Source organism: Epinephelus moara, chromosome 11, assembly GCF_006386435.1.
Source record: "Epinephelus moara isolate mb chromosome 11, YSFRI_EMoa_1.0, whole genome shotgun sequence".
Lineage (NCBI taxonomy): Eukaryota > Metazoa > Chordata > Actinopteri > Perciformes > Serranidae > Epinephelus > Epinephelus moara.
This window is the reverse complement of record NC_065516.1, coordinates 22,346,383-22,370,996: the sequence shown is the minus strand read 5'-3', so window position 1 is coordinate 22,370,996 and position 24,614 is coordinate 22,346,383. Positions and strand designations below refer to the sequence as shown.

At 42.3% G+C, this 24,614-nt stretch overlaps 1 protein-coding gene across 2 annotated transcripts in view; it reads left to right on the top strand.

Moving 5' to 3' along the window:
• Positions 1-24,614, top strand: part of sema5a (sema domain, seven thrombospondin repeats (type 1 and type 1-like), transmembrane domain (TM) and short cytoplasmic domain, (semaphorin) 5A) — a 184,021-nt gene that overhangs the window by 134,404 nt on the left and 25,003 nt on the right. For both annotated transcript variants that reach the window (XM_050056268.1, XM_050056267.1), the window contains exon 16: positions 12,680-12,905. In XM_050056268.1, the coding sequence (XP_049912225.1) occupies positions 12,680-12,905 (226 nt within the window). The remainder of the gene's footprint in view (positions 1-12,679; positions 12,906-24,614) is intronic.

The following is a 24,614-nucleotide window of genomic DNA, read 5'->3' as shown; positions in this document are numbered from 1 at the left end:
CATTAGTAGCTGCAGAACACCCCAAATGAAAAGACTGACCTCCCATTAAGTCGCAATTTAGCAGGCGCACCGTATCATCCACGGCTCACACACACACACACACACACACACACATGCACACGTGTTCCCATCAGATGGCAGCTGTCTTATTTCTGTCATTGCGCAGCGACCATTATCCTCGCCGAGACATCTCGGGAATGCAACGACATTCCTGGAGGAGCTCAGTTCAGAAAAGGAAAGCGATGACGAGCACGAGGGAATCTCAGCACCTCGTCACTGCTGTCTCCAGAAGGGGAAAGCCTGACTGTCTGTAGTTGTGTGTGTTTTTGATGTTTGAGCTCGGGCTCCCTGAGCAGGAGATGTTAGAGATGGTTTTTATTGGTGTCAGGGGAGGGGACAGTTTCACAGTGATTACAGCACAAAACAAAGAAGTTGCATTTACTTACGTTCACTTTTTTTGTTTTGTTTTGTTCCCTTGTCGACGCCTTGTCTTCGGCCATCGCAACATGGACTTAATTGGGGCCATCTCAGCCACCAGAGTTGTAATTACATGCAGATTTCAGAGACTCTCTTCTCCAGGGAGGACTTTATTTGGACAGCTTGGCTAACTTGTAATATAGCGGCATATTTATTCAGATCAAAGAAACATTTGCTTCCTTCCATTTACAACTCTGATAAGGTGCTTAATGGCACAGCTGTCAATGTTTAACAATTGCTTCAGTGCACTTAGAGCCCTTAAGAAGTGAAGCTCAAGTGTTCAAAACAGGAAACAGTGTTTGATAAAGTGTGCACCTCTCCAGTAAAGTTAGTTGTATGCATTTGTATGCAGCACTTGAAGATCAAGGAAGGTGGGAATACGTTCTTCTAATACCATCAAGGACCACCCCCGCCCTTCAAAAAAAAAAAAAACGTGAAAAGTGTGATGGAGTTCGTTTTTTATGTGCCATCTGTCTGTGCTCTCTTCCCCCGGACAGATCCATGTTTAATTAAACAGAAGGAGACCACGCACACATAATCACACACACAGGTTGCAGCTTCTGTCATCACAGCTACTTTTTTAGACCAGACACCCTGCTGAGACCTGAAAAGCTGAATGCTGTGTATGTCTTTGACGTCGGAGCGCGTATCTACGTGTGCGCATTCCTGTTTACCTGTCAGGATTGATATCGCGGCGGCCACCTGTGATCGGCTCCCGGCGTTTGCCAGACATTAATCGACAGCGATGAGCTAACATCTGCTTGCTGTTTTACAGGGGTGTGATGCAGAGAATTTGCAAGAAATACTAACTTTTTGAACTTATTTTTGAGAAGTATCAAAGATGGACTGAAGGTGGTGATAACAGTCTGGTCAACACTCCCAGCATGCTGAGCAAAACATCTATTCTGTTGTTACTTTTTTTGTGATTCTCTATTGATCCCTGAAGCAAATTCTATGCTTATACCCCTCCGCAGGGAGCTCACAGCACAGAGCCACATACAGAATAGCTAAAGTGAAGCTAGCAGGGATTCAGGTCAAGGACACTTTCATTTAAATAAAAGTGTCTCTACTTATTATGCAACCCTGATACCCTAAAACAAAATGTGGCCACACGCAAGATTAAAAGAACAACCTCTCTGGGTGCTTATTTCTCTGAAACCTGCCCTGTTTGCCCTGCGTGTCATTGACTGAAGCCTCAGCAGTCTTATCATCATGGAAGTATTTAGTCCTGAGGGGCTCGGTGCCTCATTTTGCTGACGCAAAAGGCCACATGATTGCAACTTCATCAGTCTGAGCCCTGGTCCGTGCAGCGCTGCTCCGTCTCTCTCGTTTCACTGTATCTGCATTACAGGTTTGAATCCCCAGAGGAGCCAGCAAAATCTGGGCTGGAAATAAACAAGCAAGGCTCTGGTGGCCCGGCAGTAAAGTACTGTACGGCGAGTACAGTGCTCAACCCCTCGTCTCCTAAAAAATCTGTTAAAAAGGAGGATGTTTGCGCAGTCTGGCAGTCTTTGATAAGATGGAATAAAGTTTTTTTTACCACACCATTAAGCAGTGTGTCATTACCGCAAGATTTTTAATATTAAAGGCGAGAATATTAATATGAAAATTTGAGTCGGTAATTGTAGTGTTGCTAAAAGGAAATAATTATGTGAACGTTCTGATGATGATCACACACCACGCTGAAACTCACATGCTGTTAATTAAAAGACTGACTGGGGAGCTGATTAGGAAGGAGTCGTTGCTCCTGAGCATAAAAGAGGGAAAAGGAAAGGAAGATGTCCATTTACTTTTATTATTAATGGTGCTACAGTCGGCTCAGTTATCAGCCATGATGACTTCTTGTTTGACCTCTAGAAGCGAAAATGAACAAAGGAAAACTTCCACAGACTTACCCAACCTACATAATGCATCACAGCAAACAGTTTCAGTGCTTTTGCCAAGAAATCTGTTCAGCAGATCCTGTGGAGTTGGTTATATGGTGGAAAAATGGTCATCAAACAGCATTAAAATGAAGCTTATAAGCTACAAAACTTAAACTTTTTGATAAAATTACACAGCAATTTGTCTTTTCTGAGCTGTTATCAAATGCTCCAGTAATAAACCTAAACTTTGGACTGACCAGGGACTGCATAATACAGAGCAGTCCGCCTACGTAGGCTGCAATTGGTTTTCCTAGGATGGCAAAGGCATGACTCTCCCTACTGTCCCTCTGATTGACCAGTGCTCATTGCCTTCATTGGTTGGGTTGGTTGGCAACTTTTAGACAAGAGGAGTGAGATTGGTTAGGGTTTACGGAGCCAAAACACTCACAGTTTGGCATCAAAAATAGAAAGTGGCATTGAGAAAAGGAAATAAAGGCAGTGAGAAGAGTTCAACTGAAAAGTGAAACACAGACAGTGAAATCTTTTATTTTGATATTTGTTGCATTATGATGTTTTTCATTGAAGATCTAATGATTTTTTTCTTCATGTCACTCTTCTCTCAGTGTCAGGGTTACTCTTTTTGTAATTTTTAGACAGTAACCTTCTGTTACTGTGTTGGCATGGAGAGGAGGGTGCAAGGAAAGCTTGATTGACATATAATCTGAATACTCACAGGAGAGGAGAGTGCGTCTCTTCTGGGCCATAGACTATATAAAATAATGGACGTAGCTAGCATGATGTCACCCATTGGTTTATAGACTCCCATTTTGAAGCCTCCAGTTTGGCATTTCGGCAGTCGCCATTATGGGTTTTTTGGGAGCCAGAAGTGATCAAATGTGGACAAGAGGGTGGAGCCGTGGAGGAGCAAGGGGTGGATCTGACTCACAGACTGTAGCGATGCTTGTTATTCAAGCGGCCCCACCCTTAAATATGCATAATTTTAAGCCCTGATAAAATGTAAAAGGGAGAGTTGCATAAAAATTCACCCCCGTACAGTTGTCATGATTGTTTGAATTAGCTACAGAGACCAAAACTGTGTCTATGGGGATTGACTCACATCTAGAGCCAGCCTCAAGTGGCCACTCAAGGAACTGCAATTTTTGGCCTTTGCGAGTTGGCTTCATTTTTCAGCCCCGGAGGTTGCTGCTTGTTCTTGACCTCCAAGACTGATATTAAGAAAAAACTGTCATTGACAAACACATAAGAATGCAAACAAAATGTTAAAATAAACTAATTTTCATTGGCTTTTATTTTTCACTAGAACTTTTTCAATGCTATTTTTTGCTTTTCCAATGTCAACGTTTATCTTCAATGCCTAAAATTGCTGTCACGGTTCTAGCTCCATAGGTTTAAATGTCCAGGTAAGCCAACTGGAGGCAGAGTAGGGCGGGTCATGCCTTCGCAATCCTAGGAAGAACAAATTCGCACACAGGCCGGGGGTGAGCCGTCACCCCTCTCATCTCATGCTGGCATGATAACAATGTTTGCCGGCCGAAAAACTGCGTTAACACTACCATGTAAAATTGTAAAAATGTTGATTTACTATTATATACAAATATATGGGTTATTTTTGTGTGATAAATTTAAGGGGTACTAAGTATGGTTTATTTAGAAAAGTCTTAGGTATTGGTTTATCTATATAAAGAAGCTGTCTGTTTCATTTCACTCAATGACCTATGGAGAAGAGGTGGGATTTAATAACTTCTTCCCACTCCTTTTTGAATGTGTAAATCAAAGTAACTATACAGTGACAGCTGCTTTTCATTTCTTGCTCTCTTATTTTTAATGTTTAAGTTTATCCTTAATGTCACATTTTCCCCATGGCATCGAAAATAGTAATCAAATATTGATATTTTCGAAGGTAGGCTATTGTATCGAAGTCCAGTTTCATGACAACACTATTATCATGTTTCTGAATTATGACACATTTCCTCAAGACATGTCATGGAGTTTGACTTCAATTAAAAGCTGCAGTAGCAAGTAAACCTTTTTTTTGTTTTTGTTTTTGTTTTTTTTTGCATTTTTTAGGATTATTTAACATATGTAGAGACTGAAAAACATAGAGTAAAAGGGAAAAAGAATAAACATAATACATATATCAAACATGAACAGACTAAATTGTAGCAATATCAGGAAATAAGCGACAATAATATGATGATTAAGGTTATGATTAAGAAATCAAAATTTTTTTAAAAAGCAAATAAATTATAGCATAGCAAGCAATCCTGCTGTGTTTACTGTATCTAACCAGCTCCTCCACACAGCGCTCTCTCATCCAGACTGTGGAGGTCGGACAGAAGCGATATGTTAACGTCATTTTTTCCCCGAAGCCAATGTCAGACAACACTGCATAACTTTAAGCTTCACACAGACTACCTTCATCTGTCTGAGGGTCGGACTGATGACTGCGACCAACTGAAACATCTCTCCTTCCACTGTTGGTGTCAATACGTTACATTGAGCTCTGCCTTTACAGTGATTTAAGAATGCAACACATAGATCAGCTGCTGGATTCGTCACATTCACATCATTCTTAACTTCATAGTAAGAGGTGAAAGACGACCTGCTCCAGAGGTCTTCAAGAAGACATCGTTGACTGTGGTATTTCCGACTTTATACACTAAAGTACATCAAATATCTCTCACATCCCAGGATCAAACAGCACCATTATTCTCGTCTGAACTGCACATCTTGACTCTGCCTCTCAGAGTTAAATAAGTCAAATATGGGCCGTGCAGACCTGACGATGCACAGAGCCGCTTAATGACACCAAGAGCTGTTCTATTTACCTGCCAGTCGTGCCGCCAGACTGCGAAATGAAAGTTAAGTACCCGGTGTTTGTGTAGGCAGACTGACGTGTGAACACACTTGTGTATTTTCATATTGTTCGGTGTTTGTGTGTGTGCGTGCATGTGTGCACTGGTGTGTAGCCGGGAGACCTGCTCCTGGCCGACAGCAGGCTTCATTATGGAGTCAGACTGGTGGGGGGAAACGGAGACGGAGAGGGAGAGAAGTCAGAGTTTGACAAAGTGTGTTTTGGTCGGCGCTGCTAATTGAACTGATGTGTCATGGAGACTTGAGGAACATTAGGGCGTCTGTCTCCATGGACTCGACCACAATAGATAAAGACGTAGGCCCTGGAGAGGATTAGTCACTTTCATATCTCACATCTGGATCGTTCACTTAAACGTTAGGGCACAAGTGTGTATATGTCGGCATCCTTATGTACGCCAGCACACATGCTTTCCTCTCCCTCCCACTTTCTCTTTCAGTCATACACACTTGCAGCTCTCCCAGTCCAATAAGAAGCATAATGAGTGTAATGATGGTAGGAGGCTGGAGAGGCACAGCTCCTTATTATTCACCTCCCACAACTGGCCGGACACCACAGAGAGCTTTTGTACCTCCACACACAGACACACTCTCCTCTCTCCCCCCACACACACACACATGCATAGGAGTAAAGATAGTATATTTCACCCTCCACTCCACATTCATACATTCTTCAATAAAAATAAGGAGAGGCTGAGGGCTTATACTTCCCCAGCACTCAGACACTATTCTGACACACACTCTTCCTTTTCTGCCCTTCTTCCTCCTCAGCTTGTATCCCCTCAGCCTGTAACACCTAAAAAAATAAGCAGAAAGGTCTGCGGATGGAGACAGAATGAGATAGGAGCCGCCTGAATCCACAACTCACCATGCATAAACTTATAAACACGCACGCGCTTCACACACACATACACACACAGATGAGTGCCAAAGTGCCAGTGGAGTCAAACTTTCCCTCTGTAGTCAACCTGACACATTTGCACACACACACACACACACACAAACAGCCGGACCACCACTTCCATACTGACCGAGCGAGCTGCGTGTTTGTGCGAGGCAGTAAAGATGCTATCAGCCGTCCTCCCACCCAGCTCTCCTGAGCTCCAGCCAGAAACACATTACAGTGCTGCCCGTCTCTGAGCAGCTGCCTGTTAAAGGTGTTGCACAGCATAAAATCGCTGCTCTCCATTTGCCCATAATGCATATCGCTGCTTCGCCAGGGGGCGGGCACGGATATGAGTCGAAATCAGCGGACTAATTGAATCCAATTTTGTGTTCCACATGCCACTTGTCACATTCGACTGCTTTCCGCCATGTTTTCACTTTCGGTTAATTTCTCTGAAAATTGAGATGTGAGTGTGGCTGAGCGAAGAGTTCAGCAAACGCTTCCTGGTTTGTTGTTTTCCGGTAGTTTTATTACTTTGTTTTATTAGCCGGCCATATCGACTGGAAAGAATGAGGTGAAACGTTTTAAATAGCTCATTTTCATCAGCTTCTGCTTCTTCAAATACAGTACAGCTCCCTCGCTTTGTTCACCGGCACATTTACATGGCCAACATGTAATATATGCCTAACATGACCTATTCACTGCTCTGGCTCACTGAATGTCATTTGAATGGAGTTATGTTTTTTTGCTTGTGGGTGTGTGTGTGTGTGTGTGTTTGGTTTATGAGTTTTTATGGGCAGAGCTATATTGATGTTTATTTCACATCCTCAGGTCCATTTTTAATGCATTATTCACAACATGTTATAAAAATTGCCGCTCGTAAAGCGGGGGGACTGTTTTTGTTTTTGTTATTATGCCAGATTTTGTATTCACATGCCTACCCACTATAACAAGGCTCCTTTATTGCAAGAAAAGACAATAAGCTGTCCACTGTCCTTCAACTGTTGTTATTGGGTGCTGTCATCCACAGCAGGGGTCTCCAACCTTTTTTCATATCGTAGGCCCCCAGGTGGTTCAGGGATGATATACAGGGGGACTGCCACCATATCTTCACGGCATTACGTCATACTCATAGCACCCAGCAGAATCTGAATGATTTTAAAAGTTGCAAAGTCTAGAAAATAACGCTTCCGAAATCATGTATAAATAGGTAGTATGTCTGCTCTAAGATGCTGGGGGCATGTCCGCTGAATGTGCCAAAGCCACGCCCACTTGCAGGAAAGCTCCAGCCTCTTTTGGTTGTAGCGCCATCTAGCTGCTTTATTGGAATTGCACAGTCAGACATGTTTGAGCCGCCAGAGCCAGAATCTAATTCGGAGCCAGAGGACACTGACCTGCCCGAAAATCAACTGAGTTCTTCTCAGTTCACAACGGAATGGTCATTTTTTAATTATTTTTTTCAAACAACAACAAAACTCAACAGCTCTTATATGGTGTAGGGGCGGGGCTTATGCTGAGGGTTGCTCCATTGCATTATCGAGGAGGCTTATAGCCCCGCCCAAAGATATCCTGGACACAGAAATGATGAATGACAGTCTAACGCTCCTGCTCCATATTTCAGTATTATATCGTTTCCGGGTCCATGTCATTGGTCTGACATCCCATTAGTCCGACATCCCATTAGTCCGACGGTACGCGGTTCTGAACGGCTCCCGGCGGGCGTATTTCTGCCTTGATGGTGCGCCGCGACCGGCTCTGGGTCAGCTGGGAAAGGCTTGAGGTGGAGCAGGCTCACGGCTTATGTGTTTGTCACTTTCTTTTTCATTTTAAACCACACCATGATCTTTTCCTGACCCTAACCAAGTGGTTTTTGTGCCTAAACCTAACCAGACCTTAACCACAGGGCATCATGATGATTTCAGAACAACAGGACTTTGGAACAATGGGTTTAATATGGTCGGAACAATGGGATGTCGGACCAATGGGCAGTTCCCATAGTTTTCGGCCTTCACGTTTTCAACAAGTGTTTTCTAACATGTATAATGCATTTAGATCTAAAATTTTCAAAATAAAAGTCAACAAACTGGACATTCATCAGTATTTTCATCACACAGACAGTCTTAAACAAATGCCTATCACTTCTACATACTTAATTATGTATGGGTGACACGAAGGACCGCTCCACTTCACATTATGTTGTTTCTGTGCAGCCCAGTCACCAGAATAAAATGCTGGTATTCTAGTATCTGCAAACCACAGATAAGTTACATTTATGCATTTTATACGTATCATATCAGCAATTCTAAAGTGGCCTCGTTCGGATTACTAATAATTGTATATAAGCTGAGATTGTCATCAAGAGGAGGAGGGGATGGTGGGTGACATGAGACCTCGGCAAGACGTCAGCAGCAGCCACTCACCGAGAGAAACAACAAACAATAAAACCTGGTAATTTTAACAAAAGATGGGGACATTTCTGGTGTTGTTTGTAGTAACCAAACTGGGGCCTGCGTTCTGAATTGCATACTCTGTCTTTTTACTTCTAATAGGGTCTGCAGCTGCTCTTACAAAGTACGTACTGTACTACTTCGTTATAACATAACCTAAAATTTGCCCCTCTTGCTCATATGTCCGTTGCCTTAGAGATGAAATTGTTGAGTCGTACATATTCACAAGAGTAAATTCACAAATGCATTTTTCCCTCACATTGTTATTTTCAAAGTTGGTCATCTGATTATTTTGTTAACTTAAACAATAGATATTCCTATTATTTGACTGGTCATCACTCACTTGAACGCGCTGTCATCAGTCATTGCGGCTTCTGTCAAGCTGTCAATAAGCTGTCAAGCTGTCATCTGTTCGGCTCAATCGATGTGACAAATCTTATGCTGTGCAGAGGGCTGTGGGTCAGAATAGCCAGAAAAGCACACTGGCTTGGACACTGCAAAGTGTTACCAGATGCAGAAGAACTTAACATGCTGGTATTTCTGGCATACTGCGTCTGACATATGTACTGGGACACACTAAATCTTTTTCTGGCATACTAAATAGTATGGTAGGATGGGTACTGGGACGCATAGAGTTTCTGTTCCTGGCTCTAACAAAGTGGTTTTCGTGCCTAAACCTGACCACAGCACGTGTCAACGTAAAATTGAAAATTAAAACATAAAGAAATGCAAACATATCAGCTACATATGAAACACACAAATGCCGTGGATGTCTGGAGATTGGTATGGTGTGAGTTTTGAGCCCCTCAACCAGAGTATTGCTTCATGTTAGAGGCCTTAAGAAGTAAAAGTATCCACCATTTTACAACAAAAAAAGGCAACAGACAAAAAATAAATCAATGAATCAACTGGGATGCCCTGTTTAAAAGGCCAGAGTCCTTTTTGAAAATATTTATGTAAAGTTAAAGTGTATAGATTTTGATACAAAGGTTGTCTTCTCTTCAGCGCCTTTTGTATTTGTTCAGTCAGTGGGACGTCTTTGTTACATAAACACTGACCACCTTGCTGTAAACTGCATATACTTTAGCTGTAGTTGATGTGGATGCCTTCGGAGACCTTGAATGAGGTTTAGCTTTAAAACCAGTAATTATCTCCTTAGCCCTCTGCATCGACACTAATCCTCAGAGAGTGCAGGAAGAAACGCTTACCAGACAAGCCTCATTAAATATTTACTGTGTTTGGCCACCATCAACAACTCACACAACAAACACCCACAGATCGTTTGCGTTTCCCCCCCCATTCATGCCATGTGTTGCTTTTTTTTTTTTTTTGTATGTGTGTCGCTGTAGGCGTCGGCGAGACGCTGAGGTGGACTCTTTCTTTTTTCTTCCTTTTTGTTATTGGCTGATAATCACAGATTGTGGGCTGGTCCGTGATGCGTGATAATGTTAAATATTAATGTCTAGAGATGATTACTGCGCTAGATGGAGAGAGGCAGGAAGTGTGGTGGATGTGACACCCTCATTCATCACAGGGCCCTAACAGAATCTAAATCCTCCCTGTGTTTTTAACCTTGGTACCCCGGGGAAGGGAGGCAGGGGGAGCGGGAGAGAGGAGGAGACAGAAACAAGGGCGGATGGGGAGAGACAGAGAGGGATGAAGCAGAGGCACAGAGGGAGAAAAGAAACAAGGAGAGGGAGAAAGAGAGCTGACACAAAGCGGGTTATGAACAGTGTGTGAAGAAGAGGGTGAAAGGAATATAAAGATAGATAGATGGATGGAAAGTGAGACCAAGAGAGAGCATAAAAGCGGAGGCAAGATGGTGAAAAATAGACTTGCGTACTGTATAATGTATAGTGCTCCTCTCCTCAGCTGACCTGTCAGCCGATCCCATGTGACAGGCTGACGGATGTGCAGAAAGGAACTCTTATCTTATTTTGTCAAGGTCTGGCAGTCACTCAAGGCCTATTCAGCATAAATAAACAAGCGGTGAGGAAAATGGCAGCCGTCTCACCTCCTCTTCTGCGGTGTCATTTTCTCCAGACGTATCGCTACCTCCACCTCCTTATTTATTTAGCCGGGCACAAAAGGGGTCTGGACTGCCTATTACCCACCTATTATCTCCCTGAGTCGTATCATCAAAAATAGCAACACAGAAGAAGAAGACTTTTTCCATCCACTAGTCTAAATAAAAGTTGGCTGAGAGACGCAGCGGCAAAATATATACTCATGGCACTTCTGAATGAGACTCGCATATCATACTGTTGGAGCGTCAGTGCTGTGTTTTTCATTTTTATTGCTCGGCTCTTGAAGCCAGATGCAGAGGGGGAGAAAGAGTTGCCATTATTGCCTTCTTTCTGCTCTTTCTCTATCAACTTCTCCACCCTCCCTCCCTCCTCTCCTCCATCCCTTCCCCTTGGTTATGAATTAAACTTGACGAATGACCTTTTCTGCCTGGCGTGTTTGCCTCTTGCCATGTTCAGCAAGTGGTCCAAAGGGAATGTATCCTCAGTGTGTGCAGGCAGAATGACAGGTATGTTGGGGGCAGGCAAACAGGACTTGGTTAGTGTGTATGGAGTATTTTTTGGGGGGGAGGCGGTGGATGGATGAGAGGCGCTGGATCTGGCGGCACATGGTACAGTTAACCAGCCAGAACTAGAATCAAGAGGCTTTCAAGGATGAATGATGATGAAAGCTTTGAAAAGGTTGTTTATTTCCTCATAAAATAAGCTGTTTAATTTCATATTAGTCACTGCCTAGAATTTCAAAAGCCATTGTCCTGTTCATTATTATGCTCGGGAAATACACCACATATTTCTGTCTGAGCTTGTCGTGTTTAATTATTGCTTTAATGATATTTGATTATCTCTTCCTACGCTGGACGTGGTGAATTCACCTGCCTGGAAACGTGCTTATCATGAAATAACACTCTATGGTAAAGGTCCAGTGTGTAGGATTTAGGGGGATATATTGGCAGGCATGGAATAGAATATAATAACAGTGTTTTCTTCAGCGTATAATCACCTGAAAATAAAGATTGATGTGTTTTCATTACCTTAGAATGAGCTATTTATATCTACATAGGGAGTTGGTCCTTATCCACGGGGATCTACATGTTGCACCACCATTTTTCTACAGTAGCCTAGAAGGGGCAGACCAAACAAGGGTTCTAGATAGAGCCATCACATTTTTGTGTTTTTGCGTTGGCCATGTTGAAGAAAGACTCTATGACTCGGGATCAATCTGCAGCCTTGCGGGATTCATACACAGCATACAGCTTCAAATCCCACAGCAATGAGACAGCCCCGTAGAGCAGTTCACCGAATATACTTATACTCCTCCTCAGATAACCTTCATACATAACTTTCCATGTGTGTGGGAGTGTGTGTGTGTGGGTGTCGTGATTTCCTGCCGTTTCCCAGAACTTGTGCTTACTTTCATCTTAATACTTGTTCCTGCCACGGAATACAATGTCACAATGTTTGTTTTAGGTCACTCTGTTTTAGGTCACTCTGTTTAAGGTCACCCTGTTCTTGTCACTCTCATCTTGTCACTCTGTTCCATTCAAGGTTACTCAATTTTAGTTTTGCTTCTAACTTGTCCTTAAGGATCAAATATTTCTAGGCCTTTTTGCCACCACAGCCACTGTAGTTAGCAGCCCCTCGTGACAAGTAGTGTCAGAAAAGCACCAATTTTTTTATCACGAGACGGCTTCATTCTGTGTTTTTACTGGTTTAAATCACCTGGTTCATTTATTTCTGAGAGGAAGAGACCTCTGCACATAATGTCTGGATCTTACGTTATCAAATAAAAAAGCGGAGCACATATTTGCAGGCCTGTCTGTGACGAGCCAAACTATAGGAGAAACCCTGATTTGTAACGTCAGACTGCTTTGTTCAGGGTTTTTACCGTTTGAATCATCTCGTCCATTAGTTTTAGGGAGGAGGAGACCTCCCAGTAAAAACCTCTTGAACAATGAACACTAAAGAAAATCAAACCGGTTTCAGCTGGTTGCAATTCACAATCCTCACCACTAGATGCCACTAAATCCCTCTAAATCTTACACACTTGACCTTTAAATGCAACTGAATATTTCCCGCCTCTAATTGCAGGAGTACCAGTCATGCAACACCCTGCCATGTCCTGACCTGAAGAAGACCACACCCTGGACCCCCTGGACGCCAGTCAACATCTCCGACAACGGCGGCCACTACGAGCAGCGCTTCCGCTACACTTGCAAAGCTCGCATCCCAGACCCCAGCCTGCTGGAGGTGGGCAGGCAGAGGATCGAGATGCGCTACTGCTCCAGTGACGGATCCACCGGCTGCTCCACTGACGGTGAGTGCAAGAGTGGAGGAGACAGATGGTCCCTTTCCAGCTATCTCAGCCTCTGGATGTTTCTGTTATCTCACTCCAACTGGCTTTCTGCGTCTCTGCAGGCCAGTTATTGGCCTCCTCGCCTCGAGCCATTCCTTCTGTCTCTGTGTGTGTCTGTTGTTCATTAGATCTTTCTTTCTTCCCTTTTCAAACTTTTGCCCTCTCTGTCCTGCAAAAAGTTGAAGGCGCGCTATCTTAATCAGCGCTCATGTTTACGGTCCCTTGACTTTATCAAAAGGATCAAAGCGTCAGACATGTTAATGAACTTCCAATCCACAAAGCCGATCAGCAGTTTACAACTAATTTTAGCTCTGGCGCGCTATCTTTCACACTCATACACAAACACACACACATGCATGCACAAAGTTCAATTATAGTCTTGCAAAGAAGCACAAACACACACTCCTCATCCATCATCCGCGCTATTCCCTTCTGCCTGAGTCAGTGCACCACACAGTCTCATTCAGACACACCCCTGGTGAATTAAATGCTGTAAACGTTTGTACAAACAGGCTGCTAATTGACAAGTTGTTTACGTTGTCAAGTGGAGGGATCCATATTAGGGGGGAGGCAGGCGGGGTGGCACCACACCACAGGAAAGAGGCTTTGGATACAGATGCAGCAGTTAAAGTTTGTTTATGACTCTTTGCCTCAGAGGGAAAAGGCTTTAGAGTTAGCACCGGGCTACGATACCGCGGCCTCTCATCACTTTGACTTCATCTGTGTCTCTGGGTGGTCTGATGCTACACTGCTCACATGCCACACGCAGCCGTAATCACAGAGGATAGTCCTAATGTACGATATCAGTGGGATTTTCTTTCTTTTGATCTCTTTTTTCTTTCTCATTTTTGATTATTAATCTCTGTCTTTCCTCCAGTGCTGTCACTGTAACAACTTGTTCTCTTCACACTTTGAAGCCAGCGCTTAAATGTTCCTGAAGGGTTTTAAATGAGCGCTGGCAGGAACAGAGAAAACCTGACTGCAGCCTTAAAGCCTTAAGAGGAGTGACAGCCACACATCCAAGACATGAGCGAACAAAGACTTGAGCTTTAATAGGTCTGTCTTGTTTCTGATTAGCAGAAGGAAGTAACAGACACAATGTGTTTCATTAGAGGTTGTCACCAGAAGCCTGACATCAGATTAGCTTTAGTGTTAATTACACCAATTGAAAAGCGAAGGCTGAACGTTCAGCAGTCACTTTTGGCAGTGAGTCAGTCCGTGTTGTAGGATGTAAGCAGCCTATAGGCTACAGCAGGCAGATGATGATGTAGGAGCTGAGCAGGACGAGCGTCAAATCCCTTCAACAACCGGTGTACAAACATGGGTGTTGTTTTCACTAGTCTGCCATCAGGAAATATGGGAGATACTGTTAACTCAGCTTATTGAGGTGCAAATGATGTTCCAGCAGAGCTGTAAGTTACATTTACACCCTTTTTTTGGGGGGGTGGTTATAATTTCTCTCTTAATAGATACAGACTTCATTATACACTCAGTGCCAAAACGAATCAGCGGCAGTGATTAGCACCGATGCTCCTGCACTTCATATTCCACCTATATTGGCATTTAACTAGATAAGTAATTAACATCACTGCAGATTCAATTGCTGGCCTGCCGTGCCTCAAAGCATGGCCTCGTGAATAAACTGTGATTTCATGTGAAAGTCAGAATATATTCACTTTTTTTTAAATGTTCAGTTAAACCAATTTCAAGTTCAAAACTGGTTCATTCAAAGATACTTTTCATTAAAAGTGCAACCGTACGGAAGTGCATTGAATTCATGAAAGAAAATAAAGTAGACACCTTATCTCGTAATTGGTAGAATCTCATAACTAGTATTTACAAGAACACGATCTTGAAAAGTTAAAGTTGCAGTGTGTAGGATTTAGTGGCATCTGGCAGTGAGGTTTGCAGATTGCAACCAGCTGAAACTTCTCCCATGTGCCAGGCCTGAACTCCCAGTTAGGATTCCTTCAGTGTTCATTGTGCAGGTGGTTTTTCCCTGGAGCAGACGTCTCTTCCTCTGTAAAACGGACAACAGATTAGGGGATTAAAAGTGGTAAAAATGCTGGATAAGGCAGTTTCACGTTACAAATCAGTGTTACTCTGATGCTGTTCGGTCTGCTAGCTCAGCAGCTGCGAATGAGTGCTCACCTTTTTTCTCTGATAACGTAAAACCGAGACGTTAAAGAGGTTTTAACCAGGGGCTGAATTGTCCACAGAGGTCTCTTCCTCTCCGAAACAAACAGACCTGGTGATTTGAACTGGTAGAAACACTGAATAATCCAGTTGCATGTTAAAATCAGTGTTTTTCCAATGCTTTTTGGCTCATCGCAGAGGGGCTGCTAACTACGGTGGCTGATGCAAATACATGAACGGCTCCATCTTGAGCCTGTGTTGGGTTTGTCCATACTGGGCTACTGTATAAACATGGTGGCCTCCGTAGATGTGTTCTCGCTCCCTATGTAGTCATAGGTCCTGTTTATACGACAACCATTTCAACCGAAAACAGTAAACTTTAGTTGCGTTTTGTTTACACGACAGCGGCGTTTTGCGGGGAGTGCAATTTTTTGGAAACAGCACCGTCTCCGTTGTCATGTAAACGCTTCTCCAGCGATGTATAGATTTAATGTAGCAACTCCACCTCGTCATCCGTAGACAAACGTTCGTGCAGTTGCCATTTTATTTGTTTATACATCACCGCTCTGTAGAAGGAAGTACATGTGCGCAGGCTCGTGTTGATTCATTACAAAGTCATACCGCCAACTACTGGCCTGGCATGTATACTGCAGCGTTTTTGGTCATTTTTGCGGATCCGTGTGCACGGCGATTGTTATCAAAACATTGTCATCTGAATGCGGAACGTTTTTCAAAACGAAAATGAGAAATAATTCCGTTTTCAGTGGATACTTTTCATGTAAACATGGCCATAAATGGCTTATTCTAACGAAATCACAATTCTTATTTTCAGGTGATTATACACCAAAGAAAACATACTTATTATATTACAGTATATTCCACCTCTGCCAATATTTCCCCCTAAATCCTACATGTTGTAACTTTCAGGTCAGTTGTTGCTAATCGAGGCTACAGTATAGTATTAGACAGTGGGTTATGATGGTGCCATTGCATTTAATCTGCTTTTATTTCCTTCGTAGTAGAAAATCCACACACTGCTTTGCTTAGCATCACAATTTAGAAAGCTGCAAGGCCGATGTGTTTATTAAGATCAGCATTTCTTGTAAATAATCTTGTAAATAGACTTTATTGTGTAAGGAGACTGAGGTTTCTAGGTTTGTTATCTTCTTCTTTGGTTTGTGGGGTATGTGACATATGGTGCACAAGTTATTGTCAATTATTGAGAAACACACCCACACCTGTGCACACCTGAGAAATGGGTGGAGCAGTTACTATTTAAGCTCGGTGTAGTAAATAATGGTGTTGAATGAAACGTTAGCGTTCCTAATAAACTGTAAAACTGAGCAAGAGCAGTGTGCAGGTTTTTCTGTTCAAAGACTCATATGATATTTTCCAACACACCTGCATCTGACTCAGGTGCATGTGTGACTATCTCTCTCCAGACAAGTTTTCTTCGCACTGAAATATTGAAGTTAGTTAATGTGGACAGCATTAATATTGGTATGTCCATACTACGTGGGCATCACTCTCTCCTTATAGAGACGAGTACAGGAAGCTTCATGGATATAAATTCATACATTTCCAATTTTTTCAAAGATATTTTCTCGTAATTCTGAGACAAATTGCATAATTTTTTTTCTTTTGTGAATGAAATGTGCTTCTGTTAACATTTAAGGGGGAAAAACTTCAGTGAAGAAAATGAAACAGTTTCATCTTCCTTAAAAAAAAAAAAACAGTTTCAGTCTAGTTGCAGCATACAGCATGAGTGTAAACAAGATCTACTGAGGTGTACGTGACTTCTGTGTGCTGCTCTCCTCTCTCGTCCCACGCTGATTGTTCATCTAAAGACTTCAAAATGATTCACTTCTCAGAGGAGTTCTAGGTCATAACTGTCGAAAAAGAGGATGGACTCCAGTGCTCCACTTCTTCATTTCAACCATTATCAAACTTGTCATCCATCTGGGGAGCACTGGTGTGTGTGTGTTTGTGGGTGTGCGTATGTGTGTGTGGGCTAACATGCGTTTTTGCAAGTTTTGTAGGTGTGTAGACATGTGCATCTGTTTGTGTTTGTGTGTGTGTGTACATGACATCTTTCCAATTTGTCCTCCTCCTACCATCCACCTTTCATAGACACTTGGGATGCCTGAGCCCCGGGAACAACAGTTGACTTTACTTAAAGCGAGAGGCCATCGCAGGATAATTAATGCCACAGTGGTGGTGTGTATTGATGTCCACAACCGGGGCAAAGGACGCCGAGATCCCTCTGAGATGATGAGAACGCAAAAGGAATGGTGTGTCACCCGATAAAGATTTACTATTTGCATCAGCCGGCTAAGCTTCGATTAGCGCTCCACACAAAATCTAGGCCTCTCCTGCGAGAGGAGTCGTAAAACAGGTTGACGTGAACAGTGTAGGACAAGTTGCTCAATTACTCATTACATAATGGTCCCTGAAAAAGAATTACTTCACTAAATACTCAGAAGTAAAGGTTCATGAATAACAATACTCATCACTTTACTTTCATTAGACCCACACATCACATTTAACACATGTAAGGAACAACACACAGCCAACAGTTAGAGATATTTACTGACCATCAACAGCTTAGCGTAGCCTCTGTGCCTGACCACATCAGCACTCCACTGAAGTCTTGTCCTCATCTATAGGCTAACAAAAAAGAGTGTAGGCAATAAGACACAGAACATAAAAAGATAACTTACAGAGAGGCACACACTGTATCTCTGGCTCTAAAAGCATCTCGCAGCAGCAGTCTGTCCTTTAAAAGCACAAAGCAGAAACTGATAAGCTATCAACTCTTCATTTAAGGAGCCGTGTGTAAGGGTACAGTTACATATGAGCTAACGCAGGTGAGTGGCCATGGCCTGCCGTGGCAACAACGTGGGCAGTGCCGATTGTGACACAGGGAAAGCGAGGTCGCTAATAAATACTGCGAAATATGATGTTATTACTGCAATTTCCATTTTCTTACATTCCATGCCTGTCTCCTGACTCACTGCCAGCCAGGCAGCATTTCTCACTTGGTATTTTTCTTTGTCAGTATCACACAATATCAGCTGGTTAGACACGGCAGCAATCAGTGTTTCCACCACACATATTTCATTCAGGAGGGATTCGTTCTGAGAGAAAAGAATATGTATTTGCATGAGCACATAAGGATGGGAAATGGAAGTCTTTGGCAGTTACACCCCATTGTCATGTCATCTATTCCAGAAGGATGGTAAAGACGTAGTAGATTAGGGATCGAGAGAGATTAGAGATTGTGGCAAAGTTTGATTGGCTAACCGAGAGTATGTAAAGAATTAGTAACGAGCCACTTCAAAATAGTTGTTTCTCGTTGTTTCATGGTGTGACAACACTGCGGTTAAGTTCTGGTTAGATTTAGGCACAAAAGCACTTGGTAAAGGTTTGGGAAAGATCGTGGTTTTGGCTGAAATGATCACTTGAGCATGGAACATGGAATCTCCCGGGTGTTTTCGCGAATCAGGGGTTGCCATCTGAACACAACCGGTGGTTCAGGGCAGCTTAACTTCTTGTCTTCATGTTACTGTATGTTCAAACCAGAAGCTTCCAAAGAGGCAAAGTCTGTCGCGGACGCCCAAGAAGCACGACTGTCAAAAATATTTGTGGCAGCTTTGGTCGCTCTAGTCGCTCACCACGTGAATCACTGAACGTTCGATCGTGCTTATCAATTAAAAGGAGCTGCAAAGCAGACTACTGGCTTGAAAGCAGCGTAGTTGCTGCTTGCTGTTGTCCAGTCAAAAAGCTCATAGTTGGCCTACAGAAAGTTATGTTTGGTCAATGAAAACAGAAAACGTTTGTCATCCCATTCAAACCAAGCAAGGAAGACTTGCAGGCTACATCGCAACATTAGCCTGCAATTCTCTCCTCTATTTCCAACATTACACACTTTAAAACTCACCAGACCAACCAACTACCTCCGTGACGCGGTCCCAAGCCTCATTCTTTTTATTTTGGTCTCTGTAACTGAGCAGCGACACATTATAAAGGACTGAGTGGGCGCAAACGCAAGTAATAACTTTCTCGATATGTGGTATTACAAGTCAGGACGAGCTGGGGTTAGCTGGTTAGTATGCTTGTGTCAGTACAGTAGATACCTCTGCAACACACAGACATCTTTGACGTAACATCAAAACTGTTGTGTCTTCACATTCTGTTGATAATGTTAGTTCACTTTTTTAAATTTTTAACAGAGATTCTGGTCCTATCTGACACATTGCACCTTTAAACTCTCAGTAAGACAGCAAACAAGTCAAAAATAATGAACTGGGATTTGTAACTTCAATGCATCTCCTGAATTTTAACTTCTAATCCCTTGGATACCATCAGGGTAAAATGTGTTTTGTAACTGCCAACTCTGCATATAGATGTGCGTGTATGCAAACAGAAGTCAGTAGCAGAGACTTTAAATCTCCCTGCAGCCAACTCCATCCCTCTTTTTGTTTTCTCATTTGAGACAGACGCATGAACTTTGAAAGACCATTTTCCTGTCTGGCTGTCCCACTGATGTTACTCCTCCGCTACTCAATAAAAATCCCACTCTGCCATGTTGTCTGAGATCTCCTTGTCTCCCCCTGCTCAGGCAGAATGTCACCATGTTTGTGGCTTGGAGCATCAGAGCTATCAGATATACCTGACATTTGACGATTTGGATTGTATTCGGACAGGCGGCGCATGTTATTGACGAACACCTGGAAGTCTCATCTGTGACGCACAGATAGGGAGAATTAATCCCCATTGATGGAGAGAATAAATCAGTGGTGGAGATATGACTTTCCCGACCTCTCCCCAGTATCTCTATTTCTTTGACTCTCAGTGTCTCCCACATTAAGATCTCTATCTGTCTTTATTATGAGAGATAAATTATGAACATTGGATTTTAAAAAGCATTGACAATACGCTTTTATACAACATACTGACTTGTTTCATGCCAGTGATTATAGCTTAATGATAGCAATGAGTTAATTAAGATCTGTAGTGATTTAAAGACCGCCCTTGTCATGTACGCCCAGTGATTAGTCTTGTAGCATTTGTAGCCATTTTTCCTTTTTATCACATTTCACATGCCTGAATGAGAAACCAAACATTTGGATATTTGCATAATTGCCTGTATAGACGTGTATTTTTAAACGCCCATGATGCAAAATCCTACAGGTAATTTATAAAACATGGCTTTCTTTTTTCCTACTCATTATGTGGCTTTTTCTCTGTACTCTGTGATACAGCATGGCTTCATGTTATATACATTGTTTTGCATATTCTCGATCTTGCACACTGCCATGATCACATTATGCATTTCTCTATAGATTGGTCAAAGAGACCGCTGCAGAATTAATGTAAAGACTCTGTCCTACTCTCTTTGCTCTTGTTCCTTTTACAGAGGTGTGGACTCAGTTACCTGAGCTGGACTCAAATCAGACTCGAGGCACAAATATGATAAGTTTAGGATGCTTTCAGACCTAGAGTTGTCTTGCTTTGGTCCGAATCAGGGACTAATTTTGTTACAACATTGTATAATTGCCTAGAGTTGGTTCGTGTTCTCACGGCAGCATTTACAAGCGGACCAGATCAAATGCCTTGTGTGAGAAAGCTGCTCTTGATTGGTCAGAATTTCCATGTGGGAAAAATCCAGGAAGTAAAGCAAACGTTGAAGAAGAGTACACTTGCAAGATAAATGTGACACTTTCTAATGTCACAATGGAGGGACAACTACGCAGGTTGATTTTAGCGCTGCTCATCGTGGACTATATTGCTGTCATTGTTCATTTTAGTCAAACCATACAGTTTGAAAACGAGGCGCGGCTCCAACTAGAAAACAATGTTTTGATGCATTGGATGTGCTGAATGTGCATATTAAGGCAGTACAGGAGGAGGTGCACATTAATAATCCTCCAGGACTGTAACATGCTCATGTTTAACCCAAACAATGTGTCATGTGACTGCAGTTGGTTCAGATCGAGATCGGAACACGTTCTCACCGCAAACGAACCGCACCAGAGTTCATTTGTAACCAGACCGAGACCACCTCTACAAGAAGGTCTCGGTTGTTTTGGTGCACACCTGAGTGTGATTGCTGTGTTCACACCTGCCCAAACGAACTGCACATAGGAAGCAAATGAACTTGAGTTCGATTGAACCGAACCAAACAGTGACTTCACTTGAACATGTGTCTTTTGACTTGAAAATTTCAGACGTGAAACTCAAACTTTAGGACATGACTCTGGACTTGACTCAGTCTTGTCTTGGGACTTGAGTGCCAAGACTTCAGGCTTACTTGTGACTTGAAAACAATGACTTGGTCCCACCTTTGGTTTTTGGTTTTTCGATGGACAAAAATGAACTCCACCCTCCCAAACCTTTCAGTGTCAGTCTCGCTGCAGCCCCCTACACACCCTTTGAGCATGTTGAGAAATCCAAAGCTTGACAGGCCTGCTGTGAGCACTTACAGTTGCTAAGCTATGACTGGACACTCACTATTCTGGGGAATAGTTTTGCGAACAGACAATTAGTAACCGGCCTGCTGTAGTCTGCACACAGCTGGAATTAACACTCCCACTGCTGCCAGGATTGAAACCAGCTACCTGTCTATCATTAGTCAGCCTCAAACTAAAAAACTTCCCAGTTATTAGTCACTCTGTCTGCAGCCATAGGCCAGCCCGCGCACAAACCGACAATTTAAATGATGATTCGTGTGAAGCCATATGTCTATGAAACAGATCTGCCTGTCTGATTTAATCAATATCTCTACATAATGAGTTAAAGTTCAGACCCGCTACTTTTATGATGCTGCGGTAGTAATAGCAAGCTTTAAAGCATTTACAATCAGGCAATCATTCTATTTTTCTCCCCATTTGCATCTCACAAAGACAGAAGCAGACACACTGAGGGAAAAGAAAGCACTGGAAAGATGAAAGACATTGCTGTAGAAGGCTGTGAGTTTGTAATTTTGCCGGCTTGTGTTGGTGAGTGATGGCTTCATTTTTTTTTCCCAGGGAGAAACGGTGGCATGTCAGCAGCTTGATGTGTTTCACTTCAGCTGATCTGGTATCAAGGCCAGGGCCTTCTCATGGGCGACAGATTAGTTTCTCCCGCACGGATGTCATGAGCAGACACTGAGTAGACACAGGACAGTGCTGAGGGACGCCTCTGACGGATGACAACCATTCCAGTATCCTTATTGTCTTTCTGTTTCTGTCCCACTCTCTCTCCCGACAGTCAGCACTCTCTGTTTTTTACTGTGGACGTCTCGGTGTTTATCAAGAAAGAAACAGTTGAGCTAATAAGTGAACTCACGGCTGAGTGAAGTTATACAACACCCGCCTGGTCCCTGAGGTGTGTTTCAGTAAGGAGAGATTGATTATGAATAACAATATTTATGGAGATTGAGCGGGGCTTTGGTGATTAGACATGAAGTCAGAAGATAGGACACGATTCCCCCAGAGTCTAGACGCTGGGGTTGGTGGAGGTGGAGTAAAGCCAGTAGGCGGAAAATGGAAGCTTTCAGTTGAATCTTGCAAAAAGGGAGATGATGACAGGTTGCGTAATAGTAAGTCTGAAAGAAAGAATCCCAGACTTTTAATGATAAAAAGAGAAAATATTCGCCTTGTCAAACCTCTGCCAAAGCTTTATTAATACAGGGTTCCTCCGCAGTATGGAAAAGTATTCGATTTTAGTATTTTCCAGGTGTGGAACAAAGAGTGTGGGAAAATATTTGTGTTTCCAGAGTATATCCCTGATTCCGGTTACTAAAGTATAAAATTCTGAATTTCTAAAAATGAACTGATCATACATCAGAGTGTTTTTTATGCTGTTTGGAACAGGAAGCCAGGGAAGCCTAAAGGTTTACGGCTGTGTGAGAGAACGCGTTCGGAGCGAGCTTGATGTCATCGGATGCAATGCAAGAAGTAGGGAGTGCAATTGAGTGCTTACTCCTACGCAGAGCTGCCTGTAGTCTTGTACGTCACAGCCAGACAGTTAGACTACATACAGACAGCTGTCATTCTAGCTTGTTTGCAACAATTCGCTATTTGTCGAACCAGCATGCTGTCCTTGTGTAGGACATAGTGCTAGCAGGAGTGGATGAGAGACTGCCAACAGAGTAGAATAAACTATCTATATCCATAATATCTGTCATCTATAATGCTAAGGAATTAAACCAAAATGTTTAAAAGAACCAACAACGTCGGAGCTTTTTAATACTACAGTCTTTGATAATTAGAACTGGAGCTTGTTTAATACTCGGTTTCAGTACCCATACATGTCATATTCTCTGAAAAAGCTGGCTACTGTAGTTTTAAGCAAAAATAATTCAATGCAGGTACTGGTAGTACTGGTTAGTTTACTTCCTCTTTCGGCAGAGATGATCTTGTCTGGATTTGGTGTTAACAGATTTGTATGAGCTGCGGTACCTAGCCTCAACCTTCTGGCAATTATATAGCAACATAATGGCCTACGTAGTCAGAATGTAACATACATATTAACAGTTGGATTTTAAAATCTTTTATTTACATAATAAACATCGAGCTATGTGTATTCAGATGTCATGTCTTAAAAAGTTTGCAATTCTCAAACGGAAAATGTGTAGGAACCTTGTTAATGAGTGAGGGTGTGGCTTTATTTAAAAAAACAATGAATACAAGATAAAACAGGTCACGATACGATACAGCAAGATGAGACAAGACAAGACAAGATACGATACAACAAGACAAGATATGATATGATACAACAAGACAAGATATGATATGATACAACAAGACAAGATAAGACAAGACAAGATATGATACGATGCGATACAACAAGACAAGATACGACAAGACAAGATATGATATGATACAACAAGACAAGATGAGACAAGACAAGATATGATACAATACGATACAAGACAAGATGAGACGAGACAAGATACGATACAATACGAAACAAGACAAGATGAGACAAGACAAGATACGATACAATACGATACAAGACAAGATGAGACGAGACAAGATACGATACAATACGATACAAGACAAGATGAGACAAGACAAGATACGATACAATACGATACAAGACAAGATGAGACAAGACAAGATACGATATGACAAGACAAGACACAATACGATACAACAAGACAAGATACAATATGACAAGACAGGATGACACAAGATATGATACGATGCGATACAACAAGACAAGATACGACAAGACAAGATATGATATGATACAACAAGACAAGATGAGACAAGACAAGATATGATACAATACGATACAAGACAAGATGAGACGAGACAAGATACGATACAATACGATACAAGACAAGATGAGACAAGACAAGATACGATACAATACGATACAAGACAAGATGAGACAAGACAAGATACGATATGACAAGACAAGACACAATACGATACAACAAGACAAGATACAATATGACAAGACAGGATGACACAAGATATGATACGATGCGATACAACAAGACAAGATGAGACAAGACAAGATATGATACGTGCAATACGA